The sequence below is a fragment of the Cherax quadricarinatus genome, chromosome 29 (assembly GCF_038502225.1).
Source record: "Cherax quadricarinatus isolate ZL_2023a chromosome 29, ASM3850222v1, whole genome shotgun sequence".
In the NCBI taxonomy this organism is placed as follows: Eukaryota; Metazoa; Arthropoda; class Malacostraca; order Decapoda; family Parastacidae; genus Cherax; species Cherax quadricarinatus.
Genome location: NC_091320.1, coordinates 37,975,858 through 37,992,958, shown reverse-complemented (window position 1 = coordinate 37,992,958; position 17,101 = coordinate 37,975,858). Strand labels below are relative to the sequence as shown.

The following is a 17,101-nucleotide window of genomic DNA, read 5'->3' as shown; positions in this document are numbered from 1 at the left end:
CCAGAGAACCGACAAGTTGGTAAATCAGACTGCGGACAATATACATACGCAAGCGTTGTACATGTGTCTAATTGATCACTCGATGATAAAATGTTGTGAACTCAGTTGACATATTTTGGCGAGAATCGAGTCATTTTGTGAGTCTTGAGCATTAGTCACTGACATCTGGCCTTAAACAGAGGTACGAATTGTGTTGAAACAACTTAACAATTATCAGATTAAGTTGTATATAATTTACACCTGTTGTGAATAGTTTACACCTGTTGTTTACAATTCAAGGTTTTTATAATTGAAGTTATTTATAATTTTCACGAAAGTGTGAATGTTAGGCAAATTTACTTCGAGAAGTAAATTTGAATACAGTTAATTAGGTTACACTGTAAATTCATTTTAAAACAAAGCTGACGATGTAACCTGTCTGACGAGTCACTTAACTCATTAAAAAAAAAACATTACCATTAAGCTTTCATTTTTTTCGTGTCAACCTGAATGCGGGACACAACCTCCTGACGGAATCCTGTGCGGAGAACCATTAGTTTCCAGTATCACTAGACGCAATTTCCCATGATAAATTCTACTTCCTATAACATATATATGTATATATATATATATATATCTATATATATATATATATATATATATATATATATATATATATATATATATATATATATATATATATGCACACATATATATAGGTAGATCCATGAATATATGAAGGACTACGCTATTGCAAAGTGTTAGAGAATGAGCGTGAATTCCCATGGAGTAATTAGACAATATTAATAATAAATCCCTAACATAAGTATCTCTCATAAATAGGATCTCTTTTATGTACCTCCAAATGGGGCTGGCATGAGTGGGTAACAAGTGTTAGCATGATACAATAACCCACCTCTCACAGAGTGGGTAACAAGTGTTAGCATGATACAATAACCCACCTCTCACAGAGTGGGTAACAAGTGTTAGCATGATCCAGTAACCCACCTCTCACAGAGTGGGTAACAAGTGCTAGCATGATCCAGTAACCCACCTCTCACAGAGTGGGTAACAAGTGTTAGCATGATCCAGTAACCCACCTCTCACAGAGTGGGTAACAAGTGTTAGCATGATCCATTAACCCACCTCTCACAGAGTGGGTAACAAGTGTTAGCATGATCCAGTAACCCACCTCTCACAGAGTGGGTAACAAGTGTTAGCATGATACAATAACCCACCTCTCACAGAGTGGGTAACAAGTGTTAGCATGATACAATAACCCACCTCTCACAGAGTGGGTAACAAGTGTTAGCATGATACAATAACCCACCTCTCACAGAGTGGGTAACAAGTGTTAGCATGATACAATAACCCACCTCTCACAGAGTGGGTAACAAGTGTTAGCATGATACAATAACCCACCTCTCACAGAGTGGGTAACAAGTGTTAGCATGATACAATAACCCACCTCTCACAGAGTGGGTAACAAGTGTTAGCATGATACAATAACCCACCTCTCACAGAGTGGGTAACAAGTGTTAGCATGATACAATAACCCACCTCTCACAGAGTGGGTAACAAATGTTAGCATGATACAATAACCCACCTCTCACAGAGTGGGTAACAAGTGTTAGCATGATACAATAACCCACCTCTCACAGAGTGGGTAACAAGTGTTAGCATGATACAATAACCCACCTCTCACAACCAAATCCATTTTAATTTTGTGTTGAAGCAGAGTAACCCATATACGATTATGTTTTAAACCTGTGTGTCCTTGTTAAGTAATTTCAAGAGAATAGATAATAGTTCCTCTTATTGCTCTTATGATCGTCTCTTGTGGTATGAATTTTTCCCTGACCAATTAAAGTATTTTCAAAACGTTTGTTTGAATACAATTCTTAATTAGGAGCAAAGACACAAATTTCTAGTAATAATTAAAATAATAATAATAATAATAATAATAATAATAATAATAATAATTATTATTATTATTATTATTATTATTATTATTATTATTATTATTATTATTATTATAATATTAAGTGGTGATGTAATAATGTCAGTCTATGTAATATTTTCCAGAAATTAGATTTTTATTACTAATTAACATGCAGATGATCGTTCCTAACACAATCAGCAACTAGAGGAGAATAACAACGCTTTTTTTTCAGTGTTCTTCAAAACAACGGCTTGAGAACCCTAGAAGCTGGAGCCTTTAGTGACCTGGTGTCTGTTGAGTCTATGTAAGTATATGTATACTTTACAAAAGTATCTCCTTCTTCTTCTATGTATACCTTATTACCTAAAGCATACTGTTGGAATATATATATATAAAATATATATATAATATATACATATATATATATATATATATATAATATATATATATATATTATATATATATATATATAATAATATAGGGAAGTACCACCTCTATAGCTGGAATGGGGACCCTCATCCTCAGAGAAGACAATAAACGTACCTCAGGGAAAACTCAAGGTTCTCCCCGGAGCTGTTTGAATATTTTCTTCTCCTACCACCCCCTATATTTATATTCTATGTGAACATTTATTAATAAACAAAATACATTTACAGAAAAAAACATAAACATGAATACAATGGCACAATGTATCAAAGATGATGAATTTCCTCCAGCTCCTCCGAGGCTGGACGTGAACCAAGTATGCAGCAAGCATTTCCCCTCTGGATGGCGACGCTGAGGCGCTGGAACATGAAAGTGGCTGCCCTTGGGTCCCTGGTGGTGTCGATGAGTCTGGAACCCAATTCTTTAAGGAAACGTGTGGCATTTTTTCCCCATGATCCCAAGGTCTCTGATCCCACTGGGACAAATTGATACTGTTGGCTAATGTCCCTGTACTTGCTGATCTTGTACTCCTCCCTGTGGTCAGCAGCTCCTCCCTGTCGCCCCACACTGTGATGGATATAGGTTTCAGCCAGTGTGGACACACAGGTATAGTCCCATGCTAAGAGCTTGCCATTCTTCCAAGGATAGATGGTGATCCCGTCGGGGCGGTTTGCTGGGTTGTGGGTATTGTTTGCTGCAAGTGATCGTGGCTCCCTCTCGGCAGGGCATCCAGCTGTAGCAAGGGTTCTCTTAATGATGTCGTTGACCTCATTGTGTCTTGCATGCCAGCCCTTGGTTTTGGAACAGTTAAGACCATGTAGACCGTATTGGTCTGCTTGCACTTCGCCGCAAATACACATATATTCTGTGTGAATTGGGGCAGCAAGGCGCAGAGCCACTGCAATACGGAGGGTCTTAGGGTCGAGTCGCGTTCCCATTGCCGATATGGGAACTGTTTGGAGGAAGTCCCCGGAGTGAGGTGCACTCACAGCCTGGAGACGGGCAATCTCCCTATCTGATGTTGCAGCCCTGAGCATGTTGGCAAGCACCTTTTCAGCAATTGGGCTATCCCAGCTTGACTGTTTGTGAGCCAGTGCTGCACTAGGGTTTGGTGCTGGAGCAGCAAGAGTCTCCCATTCGGTGATGGCACTGACATAGCTAGGGTCTTCTATTCCTGCTGAGTCACTGAGGGTGTCAGGAAGAATTTGTCTTATCAACTCGTTTGATGCAATGGAAGAGGATAGGAAAGCTGGTAGAGCAATCTGGGAGGATCTGCGTACTCCTAGCCCTCCAAGCCTGACCGGAAGTGAGGCTTGCAACCACTGTCCATCGTCAAGGGAAAGATTCAATACACTCTCTAGCATGGCCTTCAGGAGAGAGTCATATTCCTTGAGTTTTGGACTGCTGAAGGCTGGGGAGCATCTCAGAAAATAGGTAAGTTTTGGGGTTGACAGGCACCTGGTGAGTAGGTAGAAGGCATCGTGTGTGTCAATGTCTTTCATCCTGCTTTCCATCGTCCGGAGGTCTGAGACTTTTTTTCCTAGGATCAGATCGATGGCATTGGACCCAAGAGGAGCACCGAGGAGAGTGCTATTGGCTGGACCAATGGCTCGTGCTCCTGGTAAAACGGTACTAATATTCTGGATCAACTGTTGATTGGTAGAAACTATTTCACATTTGGTGGGGTTTAAAGAGAGTCCCAGGCTTTCTCCCATGTCTTTAATTTTACTGATGTCCTCCAGGAGAGATTCTGTTGTGCCAGCTAGGGTACCGTCGTCCAGGAACCAGATATTGAGCTCGCTGGAGAGTGCCTCCGTGACTTCCTTGATGACCAAACAAAATAGAAAGGGGGCGAGAGGGTCCCCCTGTTGCACGCCCTCACTCGAGTCAGTTTCATGGTCCCCAAACAATAGTTTGGAAGTCACACTATAACACGATTCTATGAAGGGATAAAGGGAAGGGAAGTTTCTATAAACTGCTTGGAGAGCAGCATCCCTTCTGACTGAGTTGAAAGCATTGGCAAAGTCCAATTTGACCAAGGCTTTTTCATAGGACATGTTTTTGATATATACTCGTGCTGCGTGGGCAGCTGCTTCACAGCCCTGTTGAACGCCGAAACCGAGCTGAGTTGGTTTCAGCATTGCAGCAGCCTCTTGACTCACCCTTCTTACTGCAGCCTTGGCGACTAGGCGCCGAAGGGTGTTACCCACTGCAATGGGCCTGATTCCGCCATCCTTTTTCCGGAGGGCACACAATGAGGCACCAAAGAAAAAGGGTCTGATGGCCTCTGGGACACCGCCAGCCAGGCACAGGTTGGAAAATTTGGTGAGTTCAGACAGCAGCCTCTCTGAAACCTCACCAAGTGCTGGATTGAGTATTTGTTTTAAGTGTTGAGGCCTTAAACCGGTGAAACCTCCTGCTGAACCCTGTGGAAATGACATAGCAGCTTTATACACATCAGCATCCTGTAAGGTTAGATGTTCTTCGCCTGCTGCAATGTCAGGGAGGTCAATGTTGGTACTGGGAGCCCTGGGTGGATGTTTGTCCTTCAGAGCTTGCGCCGTGCTGACGTCCTTGGGAGCGATGGTATCCTCACTGTATATGTATATATATATGTATATATATATATATATATATATATATATATATATATATATATATATATATATATATATATATATACACGTCTTGCTACTTCTACTTACACTTAGGTCACACTACACATGCGTACAAGCATATATATACACACCCCTCTGGGTTTTCTGCTATTTTCTTTCTAGTTCTTGTTTATTTCCTCTTATCTCCATGGGGAAGTGGAACAGAATTCTTCCTCCGTAAGCCATGCGTGTTGTAAGAAGCGACTAAAATGCCGGAGCAAGGGGCTAGTAACCCCTTCTCCTGTTTCGAGGTTTCGAGGTTTTGACCTGAGGGTTGGTGAGGATGGGAAGGAAGAGGGGGGGAGGGCTGGAAAAAATGGAAGAGGTTGGGAGGGTGGAGTAGGAGGTGGGGCAGCAGAGATGGGTGGTCTGTCCACTCTGGAACGTGATGTGCAGAGGTACTGCAGGTGCGAGATGTGCTGGTGGCAGCAGTGTCGGTAGAGTAGGGCTGGTGCTCAGGTGTCTGGCAGGAGATGGCTGGTGGTGCCCAGGAAAACAGGGTCGTTTTGGAGCCACACCCCAGCTTTAGCTAAATAGCAAAGTGCTGGGGAACTTTGGTTGCTGGTCGATGATGATTAGACTGTGCAGCTGTCGGAGAAATTTCTGACTGTGTTGAATTTTGCTCTTGAGAGGTGTAGTACCTTCATTTTGGAGTTGATGTGAATTTTATCGTTGAGGATGTCGAGTATGGATTGTAGGGTTGGAGGTGGAATTCCGTGTACGGTGTACTTTGCAGTGTTGTCTTGGAGTCGTAGGCCGAGTTCTGGGAAGGGCATAGCTCTACTGTATGGTTTCGTGGTGTAGAACGTGGCATAGTCGTGTTTGAGGGTCTGAGCTGTTGCTGGTGGGGGTTGAGCTGGGCGAGTCGGGGTTTCTGATAGGTCAGTAGTATCAGGGGTGGCAGGTGGTGGTGGGTTCACGTTGGTGGGTTCTTCTGAGGTCTCAGAGGTCTCTGGTTGGTTCTCGTTGGTGGGTTCTTCTGCGATCTCAGTGGTCTCTGGTTGGGCCAGCTCAGTGTCTGGTGGAGGTTGAGGTAGCGGTGGAGCAGCGACAATGTTAGGGACATTTGCAGTGGATTTGAGAATCTCAGTGGAAGGTGGTGATGCGGGGAATGTGAAACCCGGCATGTTGTTGAGCTTGAAGAGTTCGTTGATGGCGGTATTGAAGGAGCCGGGCTCAGCTGAATTCTGTACATGGGCATACATGATGCAGTAAAGGATTTTGGTGGAGTCACCAGCAGGGGCTGGCAGGGGAGTGGTGGAGGCTGCTTGTGTGGCTTGAAGCTTGGTGATAGTGGCATATGAGGTTGATTGTGGGTTGGGCTTATTTTGTTGATGGTATTGTTTCTTGGCTATGTCTCTTCTGGTAGGGCATCTGGCCGCGAGAGTGTGGTGGTAATTCTTGCAGTTCAGGCATTTAGGTGGTGCAGCAGTGGTGCAGTTTTTGAAGTCGTGACCCTCGAGGCCACAGGTGGGGCAGAATTTTTTGTCCTTGGCAGTGCAGTCTATGGTGGTATGTTGGTAAGAGTAGCAGTTGTAGCAGTGTGAGATTTGTAGGAATTTTTCTTCTTCGATGAAGGTTGGGTTGATATGGAAATAGTGAATAGCCAGGCCCTCAGCTAGAGCTCTGGTTGCCATGTTGACGTCGGAGAAGGTCACCTTCAGCATGGATGAAGCGTTGGGCATCTTGGTAATGTAGTCCACCTTAGCCCAGGGGTTCTGTGCCTCAATGGATGATTTGATTTCTTCAGTGGCCTGTGCAGTGATGAGGTTGTCGAGTCGCTTGAGGAATACAGTTCTCCTGGCCCTCCGAGCTGGGGAAGTCAAGACAAGGAATCCCTGGTCTCGTAGAGTGGTGGTAGCAGTAGTGGTGAGTAGTTTCTCCTGTATAAATTACTAAATTTGAAAAGAGAAACTTTTGTTTTTCTTTTTGAGTCACCCTGCCTCGGTGGGATACGGCTGGTTTGTTGGAAAAAGAAGAATAAATATATATATATTATTTATTATTTTTTTATTATCACACTGGCCGATTCCCACCAAGGCAGGGTGGCCCGAAAAAGAAGAACTTTCACCATCATTCACTCCATCACTGTCTTGCCAGAAGGGTGCTTTACACTACAGTTTTTAAACTGCAACATTAACACCCCTCCTTCAGAGTGCAGGCACTGTACTTATATATATATATATATATATATATATATATATATATATATATATATATATGGTGCGGAATATGTAAAACTGGTCAATTAGCAAGAACTCATTTAAAATTAAGTCCTTTCTAAAATTTTCTTTTATACGTTTAAAGATAAATTTTTTTCATTAATGTTAATGTAAAAATGTTTAATTTTGCAACAAAAGAATTTTAGAAAACTTACCTAACCTTATTATAACAAGAACAATTTATTTTAGCCTAACCGAAGTAAATATATTTTATATTTGTTTACAGTAATTTAATACTAAACAAACACAGTGAAATATATTTTTTTCGTTAGGTTGAGAATGATTTTAGCAAAATTATTGCATACACAAATTTTCACTTGTCCTATATGGCAAGATGAGAGTTACTATTTAAGCCAAGATCGCAAATTCTGCCTATTCGGCACGACATATATATATATATATATATATATATATATATATATATATATATATATATATATATATATATATATATATATATATATATATATATATATATATATATATATATATATATATATATATATATATATATATATATATATATATATATATATATATATATATATATATATATATATATATATATAAGCTGACGTATTCATTATACACATAATCTACGTTTATGTGTGTAATGAATGACATTCGCCTACAAGTTGGTTAAAGAGATCATGATTTCCGATTTACCAGTGATGGTATGAATAAAATAAAAAAAAATAACAATGGTTATAAATGACCATAATTTTTAAAGGGGTGGACCGGTAAGCCAGCGGAAGGCCTCGGTCAGATGACCAAAAGCTCCAAAGGCGTGTCATCATCTGACTAAGACCCGCGTCAGAAAACATTTGTCCTGTTTCCTGACGAACCTTACCTAACCTAACCTAACCAGTGATGGTTATTGCAGACGACAGACGTAAATATACATAGAAAACTTCTTGTGCATGACTGACTTAGACTGATAAATTAATTCTGATCTTAAGTTTACAAATTAACTGGACTTTCACAGAATAAATATTATTATTATTATTATTATTATTATTATTATTGTTATTATTAAAGATTCGCCGGTATTCTCCCGGCCCGGGCCTTTTCCAAGTAGTGGCCCGGCCTTTGCTCCCCGTCTAGGGAGTGTCTGAGACCTAAGTCTCCCATCGGGGGAGGCACAAGTACCCCCTCATATTTGGGACCAACTGTCCCCAGGCCTAGCTTCTCGTAGGGAGAAGCTAGGCCTCTCTGGTCTGCCATCCCCGCCCCAAGGGGGCTAATGGGAATGACAGTCTTCTGAGGTGGAAGCTCGGGCTCAGATACCTACCCTACTCTAAAAGGGCTGGGCATGGTGTCGATGAATATTTTTTTCCTCGCCGGTATTCTCCCGGCCGGGTCTTTTCCAATAGTGGTGACCCGGCCTTGGCTTTCTCTCTGGGGAGTATCTCGAGACCTAAGTCTCCCATGGGAGGAGGTACAAGTACCCCCTCATCTTTGGGACCAACTGTCCCCAGGCCTAGCCACAGTCCCCGCCCTCACGGGGCTCGTAGACAGAAGCTAGGCCTCTGGTCTGCCATCTGCCCCCCCCCAAGGGGGCTAAAGGGAATGACAGGCTTGTGAGCTGCAAGCTCGGGCTCAGGCACCTACCCTACCCTAGAAGGGCTGGGCATGGTGTCGATCGTCGATGATTATTATTTATTATTAAAGATTCGCCGGTGTTCTCCCGGCCCGGACCTTTTCCAAGTAGTGGCCCGGCCTTTGCTCCCTGTCTAGGGAGTGTCTGAGACCTAAGTCTCCCATGGGAGGAGGCACAAGTACCCCCTCATCTTTGGGACCAACTGTCCCCAGGCCTAGCCACAAGCTAGGCCTCCCTGGTCTGCCATCCCTCCCCAAGGGGGATAATGGGAATGGTAGTCTTGTGAGCTGCAAGCTCGGATTCAGGCACCTACCCTGCCCTAGAGGGGCTGGGCATGGTGTCGATGTCGATGATTATTATTATTATATACATGTATTTTAAAATTTATATTAATATTACTATAAATTTTAATATATTATTATTATTATCATTATTATTAGTGAAGTCTACTAACGTAGTAGTATATATTATTTTAATATTTTTCTTATTACTGTAACATCATTATGTACAAATACATGTATAAGAATAATGTTAATAAATCATTTTAACAGGACTAACAGTTGTATTTCTGTGTGTAGGAACTTGGAAGGCAGCAGCCTGGAGGAGAGACCTGAGACTGACGTCTTCAAGGAGATGACCAGCCTTGAGTACATGTTAGTATTTTGTGATATATATATATATATATATATATATATATATATATATATATATATATATATATATATATATATATATATATATATATATATATATATATATATATATGATGTATTTATATTAGAAGTTCTGAACTTTTTCTTAATAGGACGTAAGAGTTGACTCCATCTCTCGTCTGTAGATATTTTGACGAGTTTCGACTGTGCTCTCTGGCACTGCACGTCAGGGTGTGCGAACCTAAGGGAGACGGTATCTCTTCCGTGGAACATCTCCTGGACAGCCTGGTCCTCAGAGTCAGGTAGGTAAAATTTATACATCATAAAAACCTTTGGCACAAAAAACTTTATTATAGACTTATTTTTTCTCTGGGTAGTACTTCATCTCTGCTTGTCATTCTATAGGAGAATAATAGCACACACTACCGGTTTTTTTTATCTGCTGCTTAAAAGCGAATTAATTAACCCTGTAGAATACTAGAGAATATTTTGCAACTTACCCAACGTTAAAATAATACACTGCTTTAGATTGTTGTTATAATGGATTTGCAAGCAAATTAACGAGTTCTGGGTGAGGCGAGATGTCAACAAGACGAGAGATTATAATGATGTGGCTCATCATAATGAATCCAACTGTGGATCCGTAGTATCCGAAGTATCTTTAGCGTGCATAAAGTGAAGAAATGAATCTGGTATATTAGATTTTGTTGGAGTATCCAGATAGTGAGAGGAACTATTGAGAAGTAGAGAGAAAGCACAACATAAAGAGGAGATGGATATGTATTTGAGGAAGAGGCAATTATAATTGTTGAAATAAGAGAAGCGACGAGTGTCATTGAGTTTCAAGCTCTTACATTTGTTGATTTATTTTACCTCGATACACAAACTCTTGTTAAGAAATTCTTCTCTTTCATGTTGGCAGTTGTTCTCTGTATTTCAGAATATTATTTATTACATCAATAATAATTGTTATCAGTATGGCTACTTCTACTATTACGAATACTCTCGTTACTATTACTATTACAGATATTATATTAATTACTATCACTACTTATACTGATACCTATAATATTTTCACAATATGTATAAGTTCTCGGGTGATGTTCCTGCAGTGTGTGGGTGATGGGGGTTCTTGCTTGTGCTGGGAACCTGCTCGTCTTGATTGGGAGATACGTGGTGAAGGAACCCAACAAAGTCCACTCTTTCTACATCAAGAACCTCTCCCTCTCAGACCTCTTGATGGGTGTATATCTGTTCATCATCGCCTCCTACGACGCCTTCTTCAGAGGGGCTTACATCCGCCACGAGTATGCGTGGACACGATCTTGGCAGTGCAGTCTCTGTGGTCAGTCCCTTAGTACATCTCTCCTCTCTCTCTCTCCCTTCTTCTCTCTTTCTCCCTCCTTCTATCTCTCTCCCTCCTTCTCTCTCTCTCCCTCCTTCTCTCTCTCTCCCTCCTTCTTTCTCTCTCCCTCCTTCTCTCTCTCTCCCTCTATCTCTACCAAAGATGGGATATTCTGTAGCTCTAAGAAGGGAAATGTAGGAAGTTTAACATTGGCTTTTTCTTTATTAAGTTCTGAGAGGCAGAAAAACGTAATGAAATATTTATTATACAAGACTCAGGACGTGACTTAGGAAATCGTAATGACACGACTGCAAACAAACCATACCACAGATGGGGTTAGAACCCACGATCAGAGTCTCATAAAACTCCAGACCGTCTCGTTAGCCACTGAGCCAGCTAGCTACAATAAGCTAGCCAGCTAGCTGGCCCAGTGGCTAACGCGACGGTCTGGAGTTGTGTGACTCTCTGATCGCGGGTTCTAACCCCGCCCGTGGTACGCTTTAATCAGGACGTCTCTGAGACGGTTCAGTTCAGTATGCTGCTGTCAAGATGACTCATTAGCTAATTAAGTTGGTCTTCGTTTATTTTGAAAATATTCTGACAAGGATCACACATGACATCAAAGTTTTACAATTACCCAGTTTCCTCTAAAATTAACCAAAGTTATTTAAAAGTATTCACTTTCACTCAATTATTCAGTGATTTCTTGTTTCCTGCTTTAATTTTTTTTATCCTGTTTCTTATTTATTTAACTTCTGTACTGCACATTGTTTGCTTATTAGCATGTACACATTTTCTATTTATTTTTTTCTGTTTACCTACTTTTATTGGTTTTCTTTTTGTTTATCTTAATTTCGTCAGTGATGTTGATCAGATTTTTCTGCTTTTGTTCTCTCCCTCGGCCGACAGGTTTTCTGAGCACGTTGAGCTCCGAGGCGTCTGTGTTCACTCTCACCACTATTACTCTCGACCGCTACTTCTCCATCGTGCACCCGTTGACATTGAAGGAACGGACGTTGCGGGTCGCCTTCGGGGTGATGGTAGTTACCTGGTCCCTGGCAGCACTTCTGGCTGTTCTCCCTCTGTTGGGCATCCAGTACTACGGTAACAACTTCTACGGCAGCAACGGCATGTGTCTCCCGCTGCACATCCACGACCCCTACGCTAATGTGAGTGTGTTGAAGCATTTCCTACAAGATACATAAATTAGTACCATGCTCAAGATCTTTACATTTTATAGTTGACGTACGAAATCAACTGAGTACAGTTACCTACGTAAACAGAGAAACTCTAGCAAAAGTATATATATATATATATATATATATATATATATATATATATATATATCTATATATATATATATATATATATATATATATATATATATATATATATATATATATATATATTGTGTGTGTGTGTGTGTATTAACATGTCTTGCTCCTCAGGCATGGGAACACTCCGCTATCATCTTCATTGGGTTCAACTTAGTGGCCTTCATGTTCATCGCTTACGCCTACGGCAGGATGATCCTGGCCATCCGCGAGTCACGGATGTCGCTGAGATCGACGCAAGAGAAACAAGACCGGGTTTTGGTGAAACGTTTCGCGTTCATTGTAGGCACAGATTTCCTGTGCTGGATGCCGGTCATTATTATCAAGGTCATTGCACTCGCAGGTAATTATAGATGAAAAATGTGTGGTCTTTTGAAGAGGGGGATAGTGTATAGCGGTGTTTGTGGAAAAGGTGAAATGCATTAACCTTTTATAGAGACTGTGTATGTGTAAGTGACAACACGTGAATTAAGGCTTTTAAGCATACATAGTAGAAGCCTGAAGTGGAAGTGTATTAAGATTGTCATTTTAGGTGAAGAGGCCATGTGGCTTGTTCTGTCGTCTTAAATAGTTATTACAAAACATTATGTTATTACAACTAGTTTTTATTTTCAGGTGTTGTGATTGATAGGACACTTTATGCCTGGTTGGCTGTCTTCGTTCTTCCTGTCAATTCAGCACTTAATCCCATCCTCTACACACTGGCTACTAAAATATTCAAACAACAGGTATAGTTTTTATTAATACTTATCAGGTAATTTTTTATACTTGGAATGATGTAAAAAGAAAGAGTCAAAATTAGACAGTGTGAGAATATGAAAAAAAAATAATGAAAGAATGAGAGTGCATGCGAAATATTACAGCAACTTAACTGACTTAACTGATCGATAGTTATGTTTTAATGCAGTAAGTTTAAAGAAGCAATGCCAGTAAGACTTGCATTGTCTGGGAACAAATGAGAGATTCACTGACAGAACAATCAATCACATTAATGAACTTGGCCTTAAGAGAATAATGTCTGGGCACAAAAAAAGAAGTAAAAAAATAAACGATTTCAAACTTCTAGATAAAATATTTAATATGCATTTAACCAATCACTGTTATTCACAGGAATATACACTGTGACCGTGGTTTAAGGTATATATATGTCTCCAGACATATACCTGATTGAAAATGCCAAGCAATTGAAATAGTGGTCGTTTAATCAGTTAATTGGAACCAATTATTCCTTTGCATTTTGATTCTTCCTTCATCTGTTATTAATTATTCAGTTGAAGTCATGCTCCAGAGGACACCTGAAAGGATGGGAAATGTTGAACTTATCCAGCACTTTGACTCAAACACACCGAAACTCACAAGTCAAACATATTGTTCAAACATTAAAATCATTTCAATCAAGAAACACAAGAGAAAATATGCTTATTACGCTACGTTAAGATAACCCACATTAATTAAAAAACTAAACTGACATAAAAAGACTCTTAAAATTTCCCCTGAGTAATTTAGGTAATTAGGGAAAACACATGACCTATGGAATACGTTCAACAACATACTACAAGTCACAAACACGCACAAACATGTATCTACAGGTGAAGTGTATAAGTGTATAAGTGCCTCATTCTTCTTGAAAAAGAACTGGCAAGCTCCCATATTATCTTAATTCAGTATAATTTGTTATTCGTCTTTAGAGGCTGCTGAGCCATCACTTAGTGAGGACGTATCGATGTGACCACTTAATTTACTGTGTGACAGATGTCTGCTATGAAGACTCGATTCAACGGTCTTTATTCTGTGATGAATGAGTCACACGAGCAGCACTTGGGTAGTTTTCTTTAGTCGAATGAGGAGATGATTTTAATACTGGAGACAGTAGAAGAAGTGGAGATTTTGAGATGTTCAGTTACTCAGCCTCGACAGAAAGTGCTCAGTCCCTTAACCTTAAATGGAGTTCCAAGGTCCACCAGAACTCCACATGCTTGTACTGGACGTGGATGTGGACTAGCCATTCGTAGGCTCGATGCAACCAGTTCTGCATTTATTTAATAAAACCTCGTTTTGGCGAAACGCTGTTAAAATTAAGACGTCCAGGTTTTGCCTGTGTGTCTAATGCATCATCATAGTGTTTTTGTTGTTGGCGATTCCGTATAAGGTACTGTTGATTATATGGCAGCTGTTGATGATAAAGTTGTAGATGTTATAGTGCTGAAGAATGACGTGTCTACAGGTAGTGAAGATGGTCTTCAATATGAGTCGGTGGCCAGTGGCTCCCCCCAGAACCGGCACGGATTCTAACCCGTCCAATTCTTACGTGATGGTTTACAGAGGTCGCTTCCAAACTGTCCAGGTAGACTCATGCTAAATTTTCAAGAAATAATATATCTGTCTCTACTTATAAAGATGATTTATGTCTATAAAATCAATGCCCTGGGATAACTATATCTGAATAATTGTATTCTATCTACTGCTGTTAGCGTAAATAATTATTGTGAAGGTAATAGACTGTATTGATACTTCTACTACTAGTCTATTTCATCACTAAGAGTGCTTCTGTTCTTACCACCACCATCACTACTACTACTACTACTACTACTACCACTAAATATTACCTTCTACTACATATAATAATGCTTCCATTAACATTACTTTATTTACAATAAAGCACTCTTATTCCAACAAAGCTACTGTTACTAGTGCACTAGTACTACCACTAGCACCATTGCTACTTGTATTACTACAACCTCTACCTGATAGATGGTATAATGGTAGCAAAATGTGGTTAAGTAGTACACTATCTAATAATGTTTTATAATTAACTGCAGTTCTTCATGATGATGTTATAACTGACTTAGAGTTTCATTATTTTTTTCTTGACAGATGTCTACCCGGACAGCGTCGACGTGGCTACAAAAACAAAGAAATTGTAGTTTAGACCAGCGAAGTGTGTACGGCACAGCCTACACCACGCCCAGTCCATGTATTTGCCCGCCCTCCTGCGACATCTGAACACTGTCAACCTTAATGTTTCTCCTACTACAGATGTCCTTGTCACCTGCGATATCACTGCCCTTTTCACCTCAGTATCTGTTTTCCGTCTCCTTATCGAAACCTAAATTATCTTTAGGGGGAATGTGACATTGTTTTTCATGTCAACTTTGTCATAACTGTTGAATTCTCTCTTTTTCTCTCTCGCCTCTGATGTTTATGTTTCAGCGTCTCCATCAACAGGTAATGAAAAACGGATGATAAAACATATTTCCGTTCAGTATTTTTGCTCTCATCGTATTGTTGAATAAAACTCGAAAAAATGCATGAATTTTGAGCAAGCAATGAGTGATCAAATAACAGAGGAATACTGAATTTGCGTACAAGAACAAACTATACCACTAAAGTTGCGTACTAAGTGCAAATGTGAATAGCACAGTAGTATGCATATAAATTGGGACAGTGATGAAATAAACATTTATTTGAGAAATACACGGCAATGATATGACAGATAATTGATTTAATAAGAAATATAACCACCCTTTGCCTTTATAAGCATTGCTACACATTTTGGCATAGCATCGACTAATGTCTAACACATTTTGGCAAGTTCTTCGTCGCGATACCAGGTCCGAATAACAGCAGCAATTAGCTTGCAAAGATGAACAGTCCTGTTTAGCGATCCTGCGTTGGGTTATTGCCCATAGATTCTCAATAGGGTTGAGGTCAGGTGAGTTTCCACGCCAGTATAGAACGCTTAGCCCACTTTTTTCGAAGAATGTCGACATTTTTCTCGAAGTGTGGCTCGAAAATGTCTTCTCCATCAGGAAAGTCTCTGTCCATAATAGGAAGCAAATGAGCTGCCAGAATTATCTTGTATTTGTCACTGTTCATCGTTCCCTCTACAATAACAAGCCGTCCAGGGCCTGTAGCAGTAAAGTATTTTCTTACGTGGGTGTTTTCGCGCTTGTTGAATGTGTCCATTCCGAAGAGGTTCGCCTATACTCCTTCTCACTACCGCTGATCTATACCCATGTACTTCAAAATGTGCCTCATCTGAAAATATAAATTTTCTACATTCATCTGTCGTCCATCCCTCATGATCGAGTGCCCACCGTAGCCGTTTTTAGCTAATATCAGCAAACATTGTTTCTTTACCGGCCTTCTGGCAGTTCTGCCAACTTCAAGGAGCCTTCGTGGAACAGTTGAAGAATCAACACTTACGCCATCTAAGCCAAATCTCTCTGTAGATCTTTTCTGGTTTTCCTGGGATACCCTCGTCATCGTGAGGTGTTGTTTTGTGTTTTCTTGCACATCTTCCTCGATGCAGCGCTCCACAATCACCAGTGTCGTCAGCTCTCTTCAGAATCCTACCAACAGTTGATTTTGCTAGGCTCAAATTTTCGGCGATCTGGCAGATACTCAATTCATCATGTTTTCTAAGAGTTACAACACTTGCACACTTCCTAGGTGTAACATCCATCGTGAATTTCAGCAGTAATCATGAACTGAAGGGGAGAATTTGGCGAAACCACTTACACTCACAGAGCATGCTTGCAGGAAGAGCCTTACAACACCACAACTGTTGTAGCACTGATGAGAGTCGCTGGGTAACACCACAACTGGATGGTTGCCATAAATCTGTAGCAAACTCTTCTGAAAAGAACCAAAACTACATTAATTAAGCCGGAGACTAAGACATGAGAGAGAATCACAAAATTTACTCCTGTCTCAGTTAATTTGCACACTACTGAAATATATTTCAGAATGAAAGCATGTCCTGGCACTTTCTACATGCATTCGCTAACCAGTCACTGACCTTCAGGAATGTAACCAAAGAATCTTTGGGCAAGTCTTGCTCTTGTAGAGACTGAGGACGTTATTGTAGCTTCAGTGTAGGGATTATGATATTCTGCAAGCACCCACACAAGTACAAAAACAGACAAACAAACAGACAGACA

At 40.4% G+C, this 17,101-nt stretch overlaps 1 protein-coding gene across 1 annotated transcript in view; it reads left to right on the top strand.

The window, feature by feature from the left end:
• The window catches only part of LOC128690460 (relaxin receptor 1-like), a 75,905-nt gene extending 58,804 nt beyond the window's left edge, over window positions 1-17,101 (top strand). Inside the window, exons 11-19 of the mRNA XM_070089756.1 lie at window positions 2,154-2,225; window positions 9,405-9,479; window positions 9,665-9,781; window positions 10,592-10,824; window positions 11,734-11,993; window positions 12,273-12,501; window positions 12,774-12,886; window positions 14,383-14,502; window positions 15,033-17,101. Coding sequence (XP_069945857.1) covers window positions 2,154-2,225; window positions 9,405-9,479; window positions 9,665-9,781; window positions 10,592-10,824; window positions 11,734-11,993; window positions 12,273-12,501; window positions 12,774-12,886; window positions 14,383-14,502; window positions 15,033-15,161 — 1,348 coding nt within the window. The 3' untranslated portion in view covers window positions 15,162-17,101. The remainder of the gene's footprint in view (window positions 1-2,153; window positions 2,226-9,404; window positions 9,480-9,664; window positions 9,782-10,591; window positions 10,825-11,733; window positions 11,994-12,272; window positions 12,502-12,773; window positions 12,887-14,382; window positions 14,503-15,032) is intronic.